This window comes from Carcharhinus amblyrhynchos, chromosome 12 (genome assembly GCF_965287045.1).
Source record: "Carcharhinus amblyrhynchos chromosome 12, sCarAmb.v2.hapA, whole genome shotgun sequence".
Taxonomy (NCBI): domain Eukaryota; kingdom Metazoa; phylum Chordata; class Chondrichthyes; order Carcharhiniformes; family Carcharhinidae; genus Carcharhinus; species Carcharhinus amblyrhynchos.
This window is the reverse complement of record NC_137335.1, coordinates 6,299,023-6,321,630: the sequence shown is the minus strand read 5'-3', so window position 1 is coordinate 6,321,630 and position 22,608 is coordinate 6,299,023. Positions and strand designations below refer to the sequence as shown.

General features: G+C 43.8%; 1 protein-coding gene across 1 annotated transcript; it reads right to left on the bottom strand.

Moving 5' to 3' along the window:
- Positions 1–4,893: 4,893 nt before the first annotated feature.
- On the bottom strand, positions 4,894–22,006 carry mpc1 (mitochondrial pyruvate carrier 1). Its single transcript, XM_080200014.1, has 5 exons — positions 21,812–22,006; positions 13,015–13,018; positions 9,826–9,922; positions 6,351–6,483; positions 4,894–5,360 (listed from the first exon to the last, which is right to left on the bottom strand). Exons 1-5 carry the CDS (start codon positions 21,880–21,882, stop codon positions 5,333–5,335), a joined length of 333 nt encoding a protein of 110 aa, XP_080056140.1. The 5' UTR covers positions 21,883–22,006; the 3' UTR covers positions 4,894–5,332.
- Between the last annotated feature and the right edge of the window lie 602 nt (positions 22,007–22,608).

Here is a 22,608-nt window from a genome sequence, read left to right as displayed (position 1 = left end):
AATCAGGAACAGACAGGGCAGTGTCGATGGTCAATGGCTTAGATTGTCTCTTGTTGGAGATGGTGATTGCCTGGCACTTGTGCAGCACAAATGCTACCTGCCACTTGTATCATTGCCTTGTCCCCATGATCCAAGATTGGAATTCTCAAGCAATAACGCAGGTATTTAATGTGTATGTTTCCTGTTTTATTGCAGCCTGGTGGAAGTGAATGGGATGTGTGTACTCAATGCTTCAGAGGACGAGCTTATGTCATTGCTTACAACGCCAACTGCACAAATCCTGGCATTACGAAATTCTGTCCCTGAACCTTGAACCGTGACTGAACGCTTGCTGAAACCAGACAAGGTGCTAGAGTATAAGCTTTCTGCTGTTTAGAAAAATATATATATAGACTACATTTTATTGCAAGGATATCCATATTGTTTCACTGTTGGCTGGTCCCATTGGCCAGTAGCTCCTGAGGCTAGTACTTAGAACAGCAGGTTAATTGTAAAGACTCGCGTTCTAATCAGTAATCTGGAGCCAACAGCTCCAAAAGTTCATTGTCGGTACTGCAGCCAGTGCCAAGGGAGGCAGCCCGTGGAACCACAGAAAGTCCTGGTCTTGGGCAGGCAAGGTTGGGCCAGCAGAGGGGACACTTGTAGCAGGGGTGTACCATTGGTGGGACCCATGAGATCCTGCCAATGTGAACTGATGCAAAATTTCAGCACATGTACGCAAGGAAGTACGCTGCCCACAGACCGAGTGACTACTTAATCAACAACAAACGTTGTAATAATTACTGAGCAGTTAACACTAGAGTCATCTACACACAAAGGAAAACCAAACTAAACAGGTGGGCGGCGTGGTGGCACAGTGGTTAGCACTGCTGCCTCATGGCGCCAGGGACCCGGGTTCAATTCCCAGCTTGGATCACTGTCTGTTTGGAGTTTGCACATTCTCCCCATCTGCATGGGTTTTCTCCAGGTGCCCTGGTTTCCTCCCAGAGTCGGAAAGATGTACTGGTTAGGTTTGGTATTTAACAAATTAACTCTAGTGTCAGGGGGATTTTCAGGGTACATATGAGGGGTTACGGGAATAGGGCCTGAGCGGGATTGTGATCAGTGCAGACCTGACGGGCTAACTAGCCTCCTCCTGCATTATAGTTTCTAAGAGTTGTTAGGTGCCAATAATTGAAGAACGCAAGGGACAATTTGATGAGCTAGAAGTTCCATTTGAGTTTTGTTTGACAATTCATAATCCTACACTGTTCGCAACAAGATTGAGTCAAAACTTGCATCATTAAGTATGAAGACAGGACCAATGTTCAATAAACAATTGTTCATTCATGCTTATCTGAGGTGTGGAAGTAAAATGGGCAGGCATTAGGAAGATTTAGCAGAGCACCAGTGAGAGATTGCTGAATCTACTACCCCTTTGCTGATAGCAGACCCATTCCACACAGGGTTTAGATCACACCAGCTTGTGTGTTAGTGATACTTTAGTATAATGTACAACATGACTTGAAGAGGCAGTGAAAATGAAATGAACTGAAAAGGAAAATCGGTCAGATCCTTTCAAGAAAGCAGAATGCTCTGTGTAAAAGAAACTGCCTCAATCATCACCCATTGTTGGCTTTTATCATTCTTATTTGAACCGTCTAATTTTATATCAAGTAATCTGCAAAAATAACCTTTAATATTTATTCATGTACATATGTCATCCTTCTCTCATTAATGGGTCTGATTGTCCACAACTCCAGCAGCACCAAGAGCCCATTGCCAGTACTGCAGCCAGTGCCAAGGGAGGTGGCCCACGGATCCAGGAAAGTCCAACAGTGATGTAACTTGTGGCGGGGTGTGCCATTGGCAGGACCACAAAATCCTGTTGACAGCACTCTGTTCGTGGGTTCTGAGGGTTCTTACGTGGCTGATCAGCCCGATCTCAGAGCCACATCTCTGACTGTACACTTGGCAGATGTGTCTGGGAGGTGGGTTCAGTGCTGGGACTCTAGATCACTGTCAATCCTTTGTCAGGCTCCTTTTCTGGCCTCCTCTTGGTGCCAGGTATCCCACAAGAATTGTGTCCCTTCAATCAGGAAGTTCCTCCAAGTCGGTCCATTCTGAGCAAGGGCGTCCCAGGCATTGATATCTCTGTTGCATTTCTTGAGGTAAGGCTTCAGGGTGTCTTTGAAGTGCTTTCTTTGTCCTCATCTTGTTGGGGAGCCTTCATCCAGCTGTGTCAAGATTTGCTTTGGCAGTCAGGGCTCTAACATCCTGAGCACATAGCCAGCCCAGCTGAGTTGGTTTCAGATGATCCTGGCCTCAATGCTGGTACTCTTGGTTCCTTCAAGGACGCTGATGTTAAAACACCTGTCCTCCTAGCTAATGCAGAGAATCCATCTTCCAACTGTGTTGATGGAGCCTCTCTAGCGCCGAAGTAGCATCTATACATAGTCCAAGTTTGAGCCATATAGAAGAGTTGAGAGGACAACTGCTTTGTATATGAGGATCTTAAAGATATTGTGGATATGTACATATTGACACAAACTGACACCTTCCCTACAGCACAATAGGTTTACTTACACAACATGCACTGCAGTGATTCAATAAATCAGTTCACCATCTTAAGGACAATTAGGGATGGGCAATAAATGCTGGTCTAGCCAACAACTCCCACAACCACACAAAACACTAAGAGTGCAGAAAAATCATTACTTGAGGGGGAGCGGCCAATCTTCAGTCAATGCCACTTCACATGGATGAGTCTTTAATATTCTTGGTTGGGTTATCAGGCTTAATATCAATATGTGGAGTTATGCTCAAGGGATGGAAGGATCTGGCCTACATGGTACAGTACAGGAAAAAAATTAAACAAGGTGCCCTTGAAGATTATTTTGCTCTCAATTAAAAAGAGTGGGAGGACAAAGAATAAAGTTGAGAGAGCAGGCTAACAAATGGATCCCAAAATCTTCAAGAAGATGATACTACCAGATTGGTGCACCAATGACCGACATTATACCAATACCCAAATGGAGCTCAAGTGGCCAAGTGACATAAAGGCCTCTGCAGTTAATGAGTAATGAAGTTTAAGTTGTCAGTTTATTAGTTCAGGATGAATGCAAGCCTACTTGTGACAATCAGAAACTTTAAACTTTTTGGAAATCTCCAGTTCAATAATTAAGAAAGGATAACAATTTGTTATTGCAGCACAGGCCCTCTGGCCCTCCAAACCTGCACCAACTATGCTGCCCATCAGAACTAAAACCCCCTCCCTTCCGAGGACCATATCCCTCTATTCCCATCCTATTTGTCAAGACACCCCTTAAAAGTCACTATCGTATCTGCTTCCACTACCTCCCTTGACAGCGAGTTCCAGGTATCCACCAGCCTGTGTAAAAAATTTGCCTCATACATCACCTTTAGACCTTGTCCCTCGCACCTTAAACTTATGCACTTTAGTAATTGATCCTTCCACTCTGAGAAAAAAAAGCTTCTGACTATCCACTCTGTCCATGCCCCTCAATCTTGCAGACTTCTGTCAGGTCATCCCTCAATCTCCAATGTTCCAGTGAGAACAAACCAAGTTTCTCCAGCCTCTCCTCACAGCTAATGCCCTCCATACCAGGCAACATCCTGGTAAATCTTTTCTGTACCCTCTCCAAAGCCTCCACATCCTTCTGATAGTGTTCAATTCTGGTTGCCATACTATATTCCAAGTGCAGTTTAACTAAGGCTCTATAAAGCCACAACATGACTTGCCACATTTTTAAACTCAATGCCCCAGCTGGTGAAGGCAAGCATACCACATGCCTTGACTACCTTCTCCACCTGCGTTGCCACTTTCAGTAACCTGTATCTATACATCCAGATCCCTTTGCCTGTCAATACACTTAAGGGTTCTGCCATTTACTGTATATTTCCTATCTTTATTAGATCTTCCAAAATGCATTACCTCATTTGCCCACATTAAATTCCATCTCTCTGCCCAAATCTCCAACCAATCTATATCCTGTTGTATCCTCAGACAGTCCTCATCACTATCTGTAAATCCACCAACCTTTGTGTTGTTCCTAGACTTACTGATCAAACCAGTAATATTTTCCTCCAAATTACAAATGGCAAAGCTCCAAGCATGATTCCTGAGGAATGCCACTTGTCATAGCCCTCCATTCAGAAATGCACCCTTTCACTGCTACCCGCTGTCTTCTATGAACAGTTCTGTATCATCTTGTCAGCTCACCTCTGATCCCGTGCAACTTCACCTTCTGTCCCGGTCTGCCATGAGGTAACTTGTCAAAGGCCTTACTGAAGTCCACGTGGACAACATCCACTGCCCTACCCAAGACGTTGTGCATTAAAGATAAATGACAAAGGCGCATCAGAGGGTCAGATAGAGCTGTTGGAAACGGGACAGTGTTTACAAGCAGTGGTCAAGTACAGAATGTAGTTTTTAAATGAGAGAATTGAGGGCAGTGGTCTTGTACACCCTTTTAATCACTCAAGCCAGATGTGTCTACAATCGATAACAGCTCTGTTTTCAGACTTCCTTCTTATTTGATTTTCTGCCCAAAGACAGGACTGACCCACAGTACCCTGACCTCCACCACAGATAGGGCAAAGATGCTGGTCCAAAATTCATCCCAGATAGGTTGGGGATCAAATCTCCATGCCGAGAGCACCAATCCCTTCCACGCCGGCCATCCAGCCTATGATCTGATCAGAACCTCACAGCACAGCATTCTAAAAATGCCTGTCAACAAGGTATTGGTTTAACAGGACTAGCTCCTTTTGTTTTCCCAACCATTCCATCTACAGTGGCAAGAAGAACTCCACTTTTAGAAATAATCCAGCCACATTATATTTTATCTAAGGCCAAAAATTGCTTTGGGAAAGAAACACCAGGTCCAATAATTGGCTGTTAATCTGGCATCCTTTAATGGACAGCAGTTTGGCATGTGACAAACCAACCATTCAAAGCACCTTGAAACTGCGAAAACCATTGATCTACAACACAAGTCAATGTTTATTATTATCAACCAATTCTTGCAGCATGATCACGGACAGATAGATAGTGCTAGTCTGCATCCGTTTTAAAAACAGCAAAATGTGTACATGTTAAGAACCCATGTATATAGCAATATGCTTGTCAATTTAAGGCCAGTTTAGAAAATGTAAGGCCATATTAGAAAGGGACGATAAAACAATTTTCAAAAATTAATTAATTACAAAATACAGTTGGGATTAAATATCGAAGAATTAGCCTTCCAGGATCTTAGGTCAAGTTTATAGAATCTTGTGCGTAATATTGGTGACATGTGGCTCTCGAGGCGATAAAGTGCTGTGTCTGACATCACTTGGAATGCATCTTCTTCTCAGCACTACAAAAATAGAACGTTTAATGCTTAGCACTGGAACACGAGTCAACAGTATAGTTGCAAAACTGAGTTGGGCAACTGAAGTTGGCATTGATTCTTTTACTGGAGATTATTTTTTTTAAAAAGAAAGATACGCACCCAATTCCCCTCTCTCCCAACCGCACTTTTGAAGTTTATATGTCCTCCACCTTGATGGCTAACAGTTCCAGGGTTGGAACACTTTGACTCTCAGTTTGATCACTCAGACATTGTCAGCAACCTGTATGGTGGGGTGAACTATGGGTAGCCCGGTGGCACAGTGGTTAGCACTGCTGCCTCACAGCTCCAAGGACCCGGGTTTGAGTCCTGGCTTGGGTCGCTATCTGTGTGGAGCCTGCACGTCCTCCCCACGTCTGCATGGGTTTCCTCCAGGTGCTCTGGTTTCTTCCCACAGTCGAAAGATGTGTGGGTTATGTTAATTGGATGTGCTAAATCACCCTCAGTGTCAGTGGGGACTAGCTAGGGTAAACGCATGGGGTTATGGGGATAGGGCTGGGTAGAATTGTGGTTGGTGCAGACTCAATGGGCCGAATGGCCTCCTTCTGTAGGGATGCTATAATAACTACAGAGGGTGCATCTGGGGAATTAATAAAGGGAAGCACAGTGGTTAGCACTTGCTGACTCAGTGCCAGGGACCTGGGTTCAACTCTCACCTTTGGATGATATCAGGAATACTTCTCTAAATCCCACAATTCAGCATGAATTTGAGTTGCTGTAACGCATAATCCTCCAAATGCTTCTTTTGGATTTGTACACACAATCTAAATGCATGAGTTAGTTCACCGCTCACTGCGAAAGAACTAGATTTCATCAACATCACAGTTTCCAAAGTAAATCCAAAATTTAGTGGGGCAAAGATGTTTGGAGCATGCCCCACCTTTGCCCCCCCTTCTCCCCCCCCCCCCCCCCGCCCCCCTCCAAAAAAACTTGTTTTCGGAAACAAAGGGCACTTACTTGTATTTGATCAGCCGTCCTGCCTGAATGAGCTGTGCCATTTCGTTGGTGAAATGACAGGCAAACAAGAGCCAATTTCTGGGCTGTACCTTGTAGGCAAATCGCATGAAAAGCACAGAGTAGCAGCACAGTGCTGTGAAAGAGAACACGAGCCAGTCATTTTGTATGCAGAGCACTGCATTATTAAACGTTTACACTACATCCAGCCTGCAATCGCAAGGCAAATGCTAAACCCCCAGGAGTGTTAATGTAGAAATAGAAACCACACAGTGCAGAAGGAGGCCACTCAGCCCATCGGGTCTGCACCGACAACAGTCCCACCTAGGTCTTAGCCCTGTAACCCCACATATATACCCACACTAATCCCTCTAACCTACGCATCCCGGGACACTAAGGGGAAAGTTAGCATGGCCAATCCACCTAACCCGCACATCTTTGGACTGTGGGAGGAAACTGGAGCACCCAGAGGAAACCCACGCCAACACAGGGAGAATGTGCAAACTCGGCACAGACAGTGACCCAAGCTGGGAATCGAACCGGTGCTAGCGTGCCGCCCCAAATATGATCAATATTTGATCAAATCTCAATAGTCCATGGCAAATGTAATAAAGAAAATGCTATTTAATTGCATCACTGATCAAATGCAAGATAAAGGTCAGCTTTATTTAAATCAGTTGCAATCGATAGCAGCAGAGGTCAGAAGGTTGATTACAGTTTAAATATTAGGTTATCAGTAAGCTTAAAAACTACAGCAATCTACTCCAACACTATCAATAATCTACTGAATCCATGTAAACATATGCAAAATAGAGCAAGTTGTTATCAATGGTTCCCAGGATTTGTGTGAAAAGCTAAAGTGTATGAAATAGAGACATTCTTCATAATGAACAGAAATTACAGTTGTGGACAAACACAATGGGTGGAATTTTACCAGCACATCCACCCAAGGTTCGAACGATCTCACCCAAGGCCAATGAAGAATGCCGTTCTCCAAGCCTTGCCCGTCCCCGGAATCGGGGCACGCGTGCCAGTAAAATTCCGGACAATATGCACAAACGCCCTCCATACATCTTTCAGGCAATTAATCCATTGCTCAGATTCACACACCACTTAGCCTAACTTCCAGAAGACCGCCATCAGTTATCAAATGGAAAACAGTGCAGGAAAAAACAACTTAGGATGAAGCAACATCCCAACAATTAGAAGGAAAACCTAAATTAATCATTATGAATAGACAGAGATCTGATTCCCTTGTTGACTCCTATTGAAAGCCTTTGTCACAAAGAATTATGCATAATATTTTCAAAACTAATTACAATGTCTAAATAATTATGCGCAGCACCATGGTTAGCACTGCTGCCCCACAGCGCCAGGGACTCAAATTCAATTCTAACCTTGGGTGACTGCGTGGAGTTTGCACGTTCTCCTCGTGTTGGCTTGGGTTTCCTCCGGGTTCTCCGGTTTCCTCCCACAGGCCAAAGATGTGCAGGTTAGGTGGACTGTCCATGCCAAATTGCCTCTTACAGTCTAAAGATGTCCAGGTTAGGTGGATTAGCCATGGCAAATGTGTAGGGTTACAGGGATAGGGCTGGGGAGAGGGCCTGGATAAGATATTAACTCAGAGAGTCAGTGAAGACTTGGGGGTCAAATGGCCTCTCCTGCACTGTAGGAATTTTATGATTTATCAATATGAATTGTGACTGATTGAATACACGAGAAATGAGAAAAATGGTTATTCTACGAAACTGTTATATGGAGCACAAATTCAGAGCAAAGTGTGAGAAGTTAATTCTGTGGGGAACGAACCAATGTGTGGCACAGTGCATCAATTCCAAAGATCAGTGCAGCAGTATGTACTAAAGATAGGATTGCAAACTACGGTGAGTAAATAAATGAAATAGTGCCTCACTCATGTTCAAAGCGATATAGATAACTGGAGCCCACCTAAATTACTAGTACAATCTAATATAGAACACGAGAGGGGGAAAACAATGCAGGCATACATAGGGAACACTATTCACTCAATTGTGACACCATTTCTATGTATAGTACTAAACGAGAAGGGTTCAGGCATGAGAACAATTTACCTATAGTTTGAATTTTAGTTGACATACCCACAGAACATTGGTGTGTTTACCATGCGTCAAACATTTATTTCAAAATAATATTGACACACCCAAGATCTTGCACAAGCACCATTACTTAGTTACAAAGAGAGCACTGGGAGGACATGTTAGCATACTTTGCACAAGACTCCCCAATGAAACAAAGCCACCATAAAGCGGTACGAAGAACAATTGCTTCCTCAGGAAAAAAACAGCACAAAATTAACCACAGTACTTTCTCCACTCCTTCCAGTCACCAGAGTGGCTTTGGGAGAGTCAGGGCACCAAATCATAGCACCCTGCAAGGAAACCACCAGAAATCTTAAAGAAAGGAAGAAGCGCAGACTGTAAAATTGGAACGTATCTCATTTCTAAACATTCATCCTTTCTTTTCAAGCTGATGTTTTTTTTAAATTCAATTCATGGGACATGGGCGTCACTGGCTAGGCCAGCATTTATTGCTAATCCCTAGTTGCCCTTGAGAAGGTGGTGGTAAGCTGCCATCTTGAATCGCTGCAGTCCGTATGCTGTGGGTTGACCTGCAATGCCGTGGGGGGGGGGGAATTCCAGGATTTTGACCCAGCGACTGCAAAGGAATGGCGATATATTTCCAAGTCAGGATGGTGAGTGGCTTGGAGAAGAACTTGCAGATGGTGGTGTTCCCATATATCTGCTGCCCTCATCCTTCTAGATCAGGGGTCTCCAAACTACTGCCTGCAGGCCACATCCGGATCAGAGTTTGGAGACTGCTATTCTAGATGGAAGTTGAGAGTTGGGAAGGTGCTACCTAATCTTTGTTGAATGAAGTGTACGAGTTTGAACAATGTCAAGCCATGGAAGCTCATTCAGAACCATTGATTCAGTTTTTTAAAAAGTATAATTCAAGCCGTTTTAAGGCTAAGTTTAAGTTTTAAGTTCAGGTTTTTTTTTAAGTTTATTCATCAGTGTCACAAGCAGGCTTACATTAACACTGCAATGAGGTTACTGTGAAAACAGCCTAGAACCACACTCCAATGCCTGTTTAGCATTTAGCACGGCCAATGCACCATAACCAACACGTCTTTCAGACTGTGGGAAGAAACCAGAGCACCTGGAGGGAACCCACGTAGACACAGGGAGAATGTGCAGACTCCACACAGACAGTGACCCAAGCTGGGAATTGAACCCGGATCCCTGGCGGTGAGGCAGCAACGCTAACCACTGTGCTGCCCTCTACCCGCCTCATGTTCTACATGATACCCCGAGCTGCAAATTGTGAATTGACCATTTTCAAACAAGTAAGAGGGTTGACTGAGGGTTTAACTGCAGGTTCACAGCTGCACCATTTTGCTACCACACAGTATGTAGAATTTCAGGAAGCTTTGATTTACCAAATGTCATCCTGCCACTGATGATCTCTGGCGTTTTCTTCATGTCGCTAAAGGCAGCAATGGGCAGCCCCCAGTTAGCAACAGGACCCCAAAAGTGCTAGAAAACAGTAACCAAAAAAGAGAGTCACGATCAAATGAACACATTGCTTAATGAATCAAACATTAAATGTCACAAGCTCAAAACAATTCCACACAGGTAAAATAATAAACAGTATATCCAACAATGCAAAGTTGTGCGGGTTAGATGGATTAGCTGTTGTAAATTGCCCCTTAATGTCTCAAGATGCGTAGGTTAGCTGAATTGGCCATGGGATATGTATAGGTTAGTAGGGATAGGGCAAGGGAGGGGGCCTGGTAAGACACACTGTCAGAGCTGGTGTAGACTGAATGGACCAAATGGCCTCTTCTATACTGTAGGAATTCTACGATGTCAGCCCATTGAATTTTATTGTTATATTTTAACAGCCAACATAGAAAAAACATTGCAGCCTATTAAATTGTTCTCACACCGACACTATTAAAACGCAGGTTAGTGAGCATAGGGGTGAAAGGGGCTTGGTGCAAAATAGGGTACGGACAGCAGAGCTTTGGATGAGTTTCAGAGCTGGTGGAAGAAGAAGACTTGGAACAGTCAGGTCTAGAACTAACGGAGCCGAGGATGAGGGACAGCCGATTTACGTCTCTGATGGTTTCATTGGTCTTGCTCTGTTTTAAGCAAATGCCAATCAGAAGAAGCACCTTTTCACACAAAGGATGCCAGAAACTTGAAATGTTTCCCCAGAAGCCTGTGGAAGCTGGATCAACCCTTGCTCACAACACTTAGAGTGATCTAGTTTTGCTGGGTAAGGGTACAAAGAGAGATGGAATATAGGCAGGAAAAGGAAAAAATGGCATTGGAGCAAGGTGACTTCTTGTGAGCTATCTCCAGCATAGCCTCTAATTCCATCTTTTACTCCCATTCTGTGCTCTTAGAACTGAACTCCAACTCTTCTGAACTTCAAGCTGATCTTTCTCCTCAACCTATCTGTAACTGCAACACTATATTTGACGGCACAGTGGTTAGCATTGCTGCCTCACAGCACCAGGAACCGGAGTTCGATTCCGACCTCGGGTCTGTGTGAAGTTTGCACATCCTCTCCATGCATGTGTGGGTTTCCTCCGGGTGCTCCACAAAGATGTGTGGATTAGATTGATTGGTCATGCTAAATTGACCCGAGTGTCGGGGATTAGCAGGGTAAATGTGTGGAGTTACGAGAATGGGGCCTGAGTAGGATTGTGGTCAGTGCAAGACTCCATGGGCCAAATCGAGTCTTGCACTTCCTGCACTGAAGGGATTCTGTGATTCTCCACTCTCTCTTTTCCTTCTCCCCTATGTACTCTACGAACAGCATGTTTTGTCTGAAGAGTGTGCAAGGAACAATCCTTTCCATTGAATTATTATTGTTACATGTGTTGGGGTACAAAGTGAAAATCCAATGCTTTAACTGAATGGCATGCTGCCCTACACTCGTGCCCATGTGACTGCATTGCTCAGTATCCATGACAAGTTTACTCTGCAAGCTTCAGAACAAGTTGATGAATTGCATCACCCATTCAGATGGGCTCATCCACCTCACAACATACTGCCCATGCTGCCCAACAGCAAAGCCTATTGTGTTACAGGGAGGCAATTGAAACCACAACCAGATCAGCCACATTCTTACTGAATGGTGGAACAAGCTCCAAGAACAGAACGACCTACTCTTGTTCCCAAGTCTTCTATAGTAAGCTCAGATAAACTGTATTTCAAAAGCTTATATGTTTATAGTTCTTCTCATCATTTTAATGTGGTAGGGTGGGGTGCGTAGAGAGAGAAAGGAGGTATAACTCCTTAGCTAACAGATAAGATTGTTAACTGATACCTGAGGCAGGTTGGAGCATCATTGAGAAAAATTACAACGCTGAAGTATCTAAGCAACTTTTTAAAATGACTGGCTTACCGTGCTGATAAAGTGATCGTCCAATATAATGTTTATTCACATGGAACAGAGAAAGAGGAGAAAAGAGATCATTAATTTTTGTAATGCACAAATGCTCAACAATATTGTACATGATTCAATAATCCAGACAGCCAGGCAAGACTATACAGTCTGCGCTTCTGTCACAAGCTTCAATGCAACACTGGAGGTGACTGGATCTTATAACAGTGTCCCCTACATCCTTAAGAGTTCACAGGTCCCATCTAATTTTTCTAATCTAGACACACAGCCATCATTGGAACCAATTTTAAAGAAGGACTGGCTTTGTTTTACAGACAGAAGTACACAACAATCATCAAAAAATAAAAGTTAAGCCTGGCCTTGGAAAAAAGAATTTAAGCAAAACATTATGGACGTAACAGTCAAAAAGATTATAATCTGCACATCGCCCCCACCTTTACAACAGTATCATATACATGTTACATGAAGTCAGTTTTCACGGTGCCTCTGTCCCCTTGGTTGCATAGGTGCAGATTCTTTAAAGCCCCTGAAGTTTAAGTTTATTAAAGTAAAAGTAAAGTTTATTAATCACAAGTAAGACCTACATTAACACTGCAATGAAATTACTGTGGAAGTCCCCTAATCACCACACTCTGGCACCAGTTTGGGTCAATGCACCTAACCAGCATGTCTTTCAAACTGTGGGAGGAAACTGGAGCACCCAGAGGAAACATACGCAGATATGGGGAGAATGTGCAGACTCTGCATGGACAGTGACTCAAGCCAGGCATCATATACAGATCCCTGACCACGTGAGGTAGCAGTGCTAACCACTGTGCCACCATGCCGTGAACTATAAAAAAAAGTTACATCTGCTCATCTCAGCTCATTCATCCATCATCCCCTGTCCCACTTCACCTTAAGACCAACTGCTTTTTAACATTTTTTTCTGTTATGAATATTTGATTGCAGATTGGCAGTGCCCCAATAAAATATCACAGCACTGCTTTGAAACATTCAGCAATGTGTTATTGACAAATAAGTGTGTGTTTTGGCCAAGATAGATGATATAGCTTCTTGTGCTAAAAGCAGGAGTTTTAAGTTGGATGTTGGCAAGATTTTGAACAACACACAAGACAATAAATGAGGATCATATACATCGTAGTGCTTAACAGTTATTGTACTGCAGGATTCCAGGTCCCTGGTGCTGTAAAGCAGCAGTGCTAACCACTGTGCTACCATGCCATCCCAGATTAACTTTATTTTGTGTTAAAAGTAGGCTTACATTAACATCGCAATAAAGTTACTATGCAAATCCCCTGGTTGCATAAAGATCAAAGCAATGCTCCACTTGCATGTGTCCCAAGTTTTAATACTAACAAGATATCGGTTTGCAACTGGGGATGAATTTATTAGTGAGGCAACAGTACCAAGCAGACCTCCATCAAACACACCAGACGGGAGTGATGGGTCAGCTTTGTGGCCTGGGATTTGAAAACTACCTGGCTTACCGGATGGGCATTTTTGGTTTTGCAGTGTTTTTGCGGTATGTCCTGTTTTGAAGACAGTAATTACTAAAATTGGCCTTAATTAAAAAAAAATGCAAAATTGTGACATCTGCCCACTCGGTTATATGCCACTTCATCGCAAAATTTGAATTTAGAACAGTGATCATTCTTTCATTCTGTTCAAGCAACAGAACATCTAATTTATAAACTGTTATTTTCCTCCAAATCTTATTGCTTTCAGAAAAGTAATGAAATTAAGAAGGTAATATAACCAATAGCCTGCAGCAGTGAATGTAGTAGATGTATTAAGAAAGTTGCCTGTGTGAAAACTTAAGGATAGGGATTGGAATGGGTCTCTCAGACCTTCAAGTCTTCCCTGCCAGTCAATATAATCATGGTTGACCTTCCACCTTATCTCAGCCCTGGTTAAAACCAGTATTAACAGGTCTGGGTGTGGTTGGGTCCAGACTTTTGAGGTCTTGAAGAGTCAAATCACATGATGTTTACTGAACGGCCAAACGGGTACATAATCTCGCAGTTGATATTGACAGGCAATCTGCCTCAGCTATTACAGAAGAACAGGCAACTCAAGCTCAAATTTCTGAATCTAAAATTAGACGCCGGCACATAACTCTGCACAGTTTACTGCGATTCTGTTGCAAGCTGAATCAAGCAAGTCTTCGTTATCACTATTTAGGAATTACAAATTGCAGCACAAGTTTGTCAACAAAATGATTTAAAAAAGATGCATTTTTAAAATGTATATAAAAAAATTTAACAAAATTTAGCAATGGGCTTTTCTAAAACCTGTGTGGCACTGCATTTAAAAACAGATTCAAACATTTGTGGTAACTAACTGAACATCATACAATCGCTCAGTAAAAGTTTTTGGCTATTTACAAGTTTGTATTTAAGAAAAGTTCTAGCATTTACACCCACCCATAAGGTAGGAAAACTAATATTAACATTAACAAATTCATTTACAGAGTAGTCTTCAACTGGAGCTAGATATTTTTATATATAATTCATCTACCAAATTCCTTGAAATACCATCTAGGAAAAAAGCAATACGACCATCTTCAAAACTAATTCTGAAAAAGATTTTTTTTAAAATGGAAGAAAATCCAGATATCATTGAAACGCAAGACCATAAGAAACAGGAGCAGAGGTAGGCCCTTTGGCCCATCAAGTCTGCTCCACCATTCAATGAGATCATGCTTGATCTGACCTCATAATCCTCAACTCCACCTTGACCCCATCAGACTCCATTTCCTGAAAAAATCCAATGGTCCAGCCATCAAAGTAGTACCGATTTCGAGCATGCCTTGTATATGTGAGATGTTGTAATTTGCATAAAGTGGGCAAAACGAGTTAAGGAATCCATATTCTCCAACTCACCAGCATGCAATACTACAAATGATTCTCTTGGGGCACATTAAAAACCCGAGGTCTGTGAGCACCACCGACTTTTCCCATTATTTAGTAAGTTCTTACATCCAGAGTTCGAAAGAAAATCACCTATGTAAACTGTATGGCGCATCTGAAACTTACCAAAACCAAAGGGGCACTGGTATTAATAACAAATACTAACAATTGACACAAAATGGATGACTTTAAACTGGGGGTGAAGGGTGGCATGGTGGCACAGTGGTTAGCACTGCTGCCTCAGTGACAGGGACCCAGTTCGATTCCCAGCCTTGGGTCACTGACTGTGCGGAGTCTGCACGTTCTCCCTACGTCTGCATGGGTTTCCTCCAGGTGCTCCAGTTTCGTCCCACAGTCTGAAAGACGTGTTGGTTAGGTGCATTAACCATGCTAAATTCTCCCTCAGTGTACCCGAACAGGCGCCAGAGTGTGGCAACCAGGGGATTTTCACAGTAACTTCATTTCAGCGTAAATGTAAGCCTATTTGTGACAATAATAAAGTTAAAGCTTATTTATCAGGCACAAGTAGGTTTACATTAACACTGAAATGAAGTTACTATGAAAATCCCCTAGTCGTCACACTCCAGCACCCATTCGGGTACACTGAGGGAGAATTTAGCATGGCCAATACACCTAACCAGCCTGTCTTTGGACCGTGGGAGGAAACACAGACACAGGGAGGACATGCAAACTCCACACAGTGACGCAAGCCGGGAATCAAATACAGGTCCCTGACCACGTGAGGTAGCAGTGCTAACCACTGTGCCACCATGCTGTAAACTATATAAAAAAAAGTTACATCTGCTCATCTCGACTCAGTCATCCATCATCCCCTGTCCCACTTCACCTGAAGACCAATTGCTTTTTAACATTTTTTTCTGTTATGAATTTTGACTGCAGATTGGCAGTGCCCCAATAAAATATCACAGCACTGTTTTGAAACATTCAGCAATGTGTTATTGACAAATAAGAGTGTGTTTTGGCCAAGATAGATGATATAGCTTCTTGTGCTAAAAACAGGAGTTTTAAGTTGAATGTTGGCAAGATCTTGAACAACACACAAGACAATAAATTAGGATCATATACATCGTAGTGCTTAACAGTTATTGTACTGCAGGATTTTCTGGCACTGATTCAGATGTCATGTGACAAGACATCTTTGTTCAGATTTACTCCCCCACTCGCTGGTGTCAGTCACACGAGTATTTGTGTTTTCTTAGAAGTATAGGTACATAAGACAGCATGGTGGCACAGTGGTTAGCCCTGCTGCCTCACCGCACCAGGGACCCACATTCGATTCCAGCCTCACGTCACTGTCTATGTGGAGTTCGCATATTCTCCCCGTGTCTGCGTGGGTTTCCTCCCACAGTCCAAAGATGTGCAGGTTTAGGTTGATTGGCCACGCTAAATTGCCCCTAGTGTCAGGGAGATTAGCAGGGTAAATACGTCAGGTTACGGGACCTGGGTGGGATTGTGGTAGGTGCAGACTCGATGGGCCAAATGGCCTCCTTCTGCACCACAGGGATTCTATAGAAGTGTATCCAACTCTCATTAGCCCGCACTATAAAATATACCAAAAATATATTCCACTCGTTTATTAAGCAGTAGTGTTGCATGGACAGGTGAATGCATGTTCCTGACTACATTTCTGGCATCAAGTAACTGTCATCAACTCTTAAAATTGAATGAGTTTACTCAGTAAAAGGAAGGAAACTTCAATGGCAGAGTGGCTAGCACTGCTGCTTCACAGCACCAGGGATCCAGGTTTGATTTTGACCTTGGATCACTGTGTGTGTGTGTGTGTGTGTGTGTGTGTGTGTGTGTGTGTGTGTGCGCGCGCGCGCGCGTGCGCACGCGTACAGTTTGCATCTTCTTCGTGTCTGCATGGGTTTCCTCCAGGTGCTCCGGTTTTGTCCCACAGTCCAAAGGTGCGCCAGAGTGGCCATGCTAAATTGTCCCTTAGTGTCCCAAAACATGCAGATCATGAGGAGTAGCGGAATAACCATGTGGGGTTATGGGGATGGGCAGGGGATAGTGGGGGAAGGACTGAGAAAGATCCTGTCAGAGAATTGGTGCAGCCTCAATGGGCCGAACAGCTTAAAGAAAAATCCTTTAAAGAGAAATCACACAATGTCTACGAAATCCCAAACTGTTTTAATATTGTAGAATTTCAATTTGTTTTTAATTCACTGAATCAAATTAATATTTAATACAATATAATCAATTCAATTTTTGGCACCATATGTCTGATAAAAGTTTCAGAAAGCAGTTATAAAAGTACCTCTCAAAATCACTGCACTAAAGCCAGGGAGGAGACTCAAACACACTTTCAAAAATAAAAAGGAATCAGTTAAAATTATATCACTGAGCTCATGTAATTATACACGGAAAACCAGACAAAAAGCTTTTCTGGCAAATCAACAACAGAATTAAGCACAAAGCAAGAACAGAGATGGGCTGAGTGACAATGTATTGGAAAAGAATGACCCGAGAGCAAAGCGCTAACAGACAGAACCTGTTCCACAAATGTTTCCTGTGCTAAAAATAATGATACCTTAAATGAATGAAACGCACAGACTTTCAAAAGTTATTTGAGGCACTTCACTATCTAAACTACTCAATAACGACATGGAACATTAGAACTTAAGACAGATATTTGATTGGTAAGGGGATCAAGGGTTCTGGGGAAAAGTCGGGAGAATGGGGTTGAGAAACTTATCAGCCATGATCGAATGGCGGAGCAGACTAGACGGGCCAAATGGACTAACTCTGCTCCTATAGCTTATGGTCTTAATTCTACACTAACAAAGTAAAAGCTACACATTGATGAAACGGTGAGACTCCTTGGGAGCATCAAATGAGATCTGTAAATTGAGGGCAGTGTCAAAATTTAAAGATGTTCAGAAGGCACATTGGTTCTCCTGGGCATTTTAATGCCCTTCTCATCTCATTTTAGTTAGAGGAGGGATTTTGCTTGCTGTCAGAAGAGAGATTGGAGCCCTGACTGTATTCGGGTACAGACAAGGGTCTTCTAAATAGTACAAGTAAAGTTCTGGCACGAACTGAACAATGCAGGAAGGGTTCTACCTGGCTGGAACTGAAAGCTACAGCTACCGATTAATATAGTAATATACTCTACTATAATCACTCCCTGGGGAACACTGGATCCAAAATGTAGCAGTTACAACAACTTGGCAATAGGGGTAAATTCATAACATATTTGGAGAGGAACAGAAACAATTAATACGCTATATGAGAGGAAATTAGAACAAGTGACAATGCAGAACTCGAGTGCTGTGGATTCTTTATATAGCCAATTGTTCTCAGCAAAAATTCAGCTCTTGAACTTTTTAAAATCACCATAACTGGAAAATCTAGAAACTTTCTAAAAGCCTCTAATTCAGACCACCTACTGAAGGATTACATCAATTAGGACAGACCATTCAGCCCACAAATCTATGCTGGTATTTCTGCTTCAACGCGCCCCCACTCGCATCTTTTCACCTCACCCCACCAATACATCCAGCTAATCCTTTCTCCCCATATATTTGAGTTTCTTCTGAAATGAATCAATATTATTTTCTACTATTCCCTGGCCAGCAAGTCCATATTCTCACCACTTTCAAGGGAACGAGGTTTCTTCTGAATTTACACTTGGTATTAAAGTTTTTTATAAAGTTTATTTATTAGTCACAAGTAAGGCTTACATTAACACTGCAATGAAGTTACTGTGAAATTCCCCTAGTCGCCACACTCCGGCATCTGTTCGGGTCATTGCACCTAACCAGTACGTCTTTCAGACTGTGGGAGGAAACCCACACAGACATGGAGAGAACATGCAAATTCCACAGAGACAGTGACCCAAGCTGGGAATTGAATCCAGGTCCCTGGTTCTGTGAGGCAACAATGCTAAGCACTGTGTCACCCTACAGTGATTCTCTTATATTTATGACCCTTGTCCTGGGCTCCACCACAGATGGAAACACCTTCTACAGGTCTACCCTAGCAACCTCTTCCATAATCTCAATGACCTCTACCCGGACACCCCTTCGGCTTAATCTTTTCTAGAGTGTATTGTGCTGCCTATCACACTAAGACAAATGTAGAAAGCTCACAGATTGAGGAAGAGACAGAGATAAATGTCTCCATTTACATTACACTGGATATCTCCCTATCAATCACACACATTCACACAATAAAGATGATGCCCCACAACTGATAGGATTTCCCATTAACAGTGAACAGAATTGTGATGTAACAATGTAAAATTCACACTGTAGAACGGAATCTGGTGTATTGCTTTCGTGCTGTTAAAAGTTGTGCAATGTAAATCGTTAAACAATCACAAATAATAAACTTTTAATGGTGGGCATGCTTTACATAAGAATAATCGGAGCTGGGATAAGGGAAATAATCTTGCCAGGAGCACTTTGTCTCAGCAAAAACACTCTTGCCACAGAGTCAAGGGTCATGGGTTCACGTCGAACTCCTGGATGTGGAGCAGACTGTAAAGAATGATGTTTTAAGGTAGCATACTCAGGGAGTACGGAGTTGTCAGAAGTGCCATCCCTCGGACTAGACATTCCTTATAAAAGGCTTCTGTGGTACTCTTACAGACAAATAAAAAAGGGAAGAGGAAATCTCCTTGGTCACAATTTATCCCTCAGCCACTATCATCAACAGCACATTTGACTCTTTGCAGCTTTTGGCAGGTCGCTGTGCACAAGTTCGGCTCTGGTATTTGCCTACAAAACAGCAAGAGATACAGTGAATTGTCCAGACAGCTACTGGGGAGATCCTGGTGGGAGGAGAGGGTGGGAAGCAGTGAAAGCTGCCCAGAGAAATGGAAGTTTTTTTTTAGGCTGATGAGAGATTCCACCATGCCTTACTCTCCTGGGTCTCCAGGGGATCCTCCTGATATATATATATATAGATATATGTGTTTGTACAAGAGTTAAGAAAATCCCTGACATAATCTATCCAATTTCAGAATGAGCCCCCTCACTTGCCGAGAGCAATCAAGGCAACTCAGGAATCTGACTGAACTCTGAGCTATAAGATACAGGACAGGAACATAAGAACATAAGAAATAGGAGCAGGAGTAGGCCATCCAGCCCTTCGAGCCTGCCCCGCCATTCAATAAGATCATGGCTGATCTGTCGCTGCTCAGTTCCACTTTCCCGCCCTCTCCCCATAACCCTTAATCCCCTCTCCTATCAAAAACCCATCAACCCGCGTCTTAAAAATATTTAGCGAGGCAGCCTCCACAACTTCAACGGGCAGAGAATTCCAGAGATTCACCACCCTTTGAGTGAAGAAGTTCCTCCTCAACTCCGTTCTAAACCGCCCCCCTTTTATCTTGAGGCTGTGCCCAACTGGAGCACCCGGAGGAAACCCACGGGAAGAACGTGCAAATTCCACAATATCCTGTTGAACATCTCCATTACCTAAACCTCTTTATTTTAGTTAAAACACGATTGTGACATTTTTAGCCTGAATATTTCAGCTATGCATGAATTTTTCTATGTAGGCCGCACTGCAATTTAACATCAAGCTGTGAATATGTTTCTGAAACAATATGCCATTACTATTACACTATATTGTGACAGGCAGCTCAAATTGTGACTGTGGCTTTCCAAATCAGTCCATCGTCCACATATTTAACACCTAACCCGAGAGGTCCATGCCTGATGGCTTCATGACCATTCACATTGGCAGCTGGAGGTGTTGACTGGATTGTTAACCTTGGCATTGCACTGTGACTGCTTCCCCACCTTTATGAGTAATAAAAGATGTGCAGGTTGGGTAGATGCTAAATTGTCCCTTAGTGTTCAGATGTATAAGTTGGGGATGTATTTTGCACGGCGGGGGGGCGCGGGGGTAGCCACGGTAAATACATGAGAATACAGCAATAAGACTAGGGTAAGATTTCCTGTTAGTATCAGTGCACACTCAATGGGCTGAATGGCCTCTTTCTGCACTGTAGGGATTCTATAAGCCTGAAGTACAGAGCTTGAATATTGCTGAAAAGAGAGATGGTGTTAAATCAGCACAAGGGACCCAGGTTCAATTCCCAGTTTGAACATAGAACATTACAGCGCAGTAGAGGCCCTTCGGCCCTCGATGTTGCACTGACCAGTGGAACCAATCTAATGACCCTCTAACCGTAAAACATAGTTTGAGTCACTGTATGGAGTCTGCACGTGTTTCCTCCAGGTACTCTGATTTCCTCCCACAGTGTTGGTTAGGTGCAATTGACCATGTAAGTTCTTCCTCAGCGTACCCAAACAGGTAGCAGAGTATGGCGACTAGGGGATTTTCACAGTAACTTCACTGTAGTGTTAATGAAAGCCTACTTGTAACACTAATGAATAAACTTTCTTCTTGTCATCAGGACAAATACCCAAATTTCAGAGTGAATTACAATGAACACCCTTCTGCAGCAAGGAGTTTCACAGATTCATCACTCACTGGCTGAAGAATTTCCTCCTAATCTCATTTCTAAAGGGTCATCCCTTTATTCTGAGGGTGTGCCATCAGATCCCAGTCTCTGGTACTAATGGAAACAATCATCTCCTTAGCCTTAGATTGTGCCCTCTGGTTCTAGTTTTTCCTACCACATCAACTCTATCCAGGCCTGACACTATCCTGTAAGTTTCAATAAGATCCCCCCCTCATCCTTCTAAACTCCAACGAGTACAGAGCCAAAGTCTTCAACCGTTCCTCATACGATAAGCTCTTCATTCCAGGGATCACTCTTCTGATCTTCATCTGGACCTTTTCCAAGGCCTGCACATCTTTCCTTAAATACGGGGCCCAAAACTGGTCACAGTATTTCAAATGGGGTCTGACCAGAGCCTTATACAGACTCAGAAGAACATCCTGGCTCTTGTATTCTAGAAATGAATGCTAACATTGCATTTGTCTTCCTAACTGCCGACTGAACCTGCACATGAAGGTTGTGGAAGACATGAAGCAAGGTGGTCAGTGGCTCATTCATCCTCGTTGGGTGGGGGGGAGCCAGGGGCCAGATCTCTCCCCCCAGGAAGGGAAGCCTGGGCCTCTCCCTGCCTGAGTCCGGGGCTGCTCGCTCACCTCATGAGATAGTCGCGGAATTCCTTGGTCTTGACGTAGTCCAAGGCCTTGCGGGCCAGGTTCCCGGCCATGGCGACGGCTCAGAGGGGGATAATGACGGACGGAGCAAATGCGATGCAAGCGGCGCTGAAGGACAAACGAGCTCCGGTCACCGGCTTCACCTTTCCCTCCCGCCCGAGGAATGCCGGGATAGCCGGGCCGCCTCTGGAGGACCAGCAAACATCCCAGCTCGCTGATTGGTGACTGCCTGCTGCCATTGTAGCCAATCGCCGCTCAGAGGAGAGGGAGGCGCGGAGGAAGGGAAGTGCGCATGCGCTACCGTTGAGCAGAGGGGCGGGGCCAGAAGGCTGGGGAAACAATGCGCATGCGTAAAGCTGAAAATTGGTTGTCGTAACGCAGTGGTGACGCGTAGGGGCGGGGTTAGAAGCAGCAGCGCGACGCAGGCGGGAGTACGGAGTGGGGTGACCTGATGGGCAGAGGGGCGGAGTCAATTGGTTGCCGGGCAACCGTGTAACGTGACAATCGGGAGGCGGCGGGGTTGCCCGGCAACTGCGTGCTGGAGGGGGTGGGGCGACGGGAGGATCCAGCTGCGCGACCGCGCCTGCGCGAGCGGGGAGCTGGTGGGGGAGGGGTCAGCGTTGTTGCCTGGCAACCTCTGGGTGATGCTGCAGGTAGGTCATGTCACCTGGAGAGGGCTGGAGGTTTGACTGAGTGACCATCAGAGTCAGAATGGACAGGGGCCTGAGGCACTCAACCATAAGGCTAAGGAAACTTTCCTCATAATGTAGAGTGCTGAT

Bases quoted from the DNA above. Each gene is read 5' to 3' on its own strand.
- mpc1 (XM_080200014.1), bottom strand. From the start codon at position 21,882: ATGGCCGGGAACCTGGCCCGCAAGGCCTTGGACTACGTCAAGACCAAG. The intron at 6,484-9,825 runs GTAAATCAAAGC...TCTCTTTCACAG, and splicing joins CAGTGGCAGGATGACATTTG to CACTGTGCTGCTACTCTGTG. The intron at 5,361-6,350 runs GTAAGTGCCCTT...CTATTTTTGTAG, and splicing joins GGACGGCTGATCAAATACAA to TGCTGAGAAGAAGATGCATT.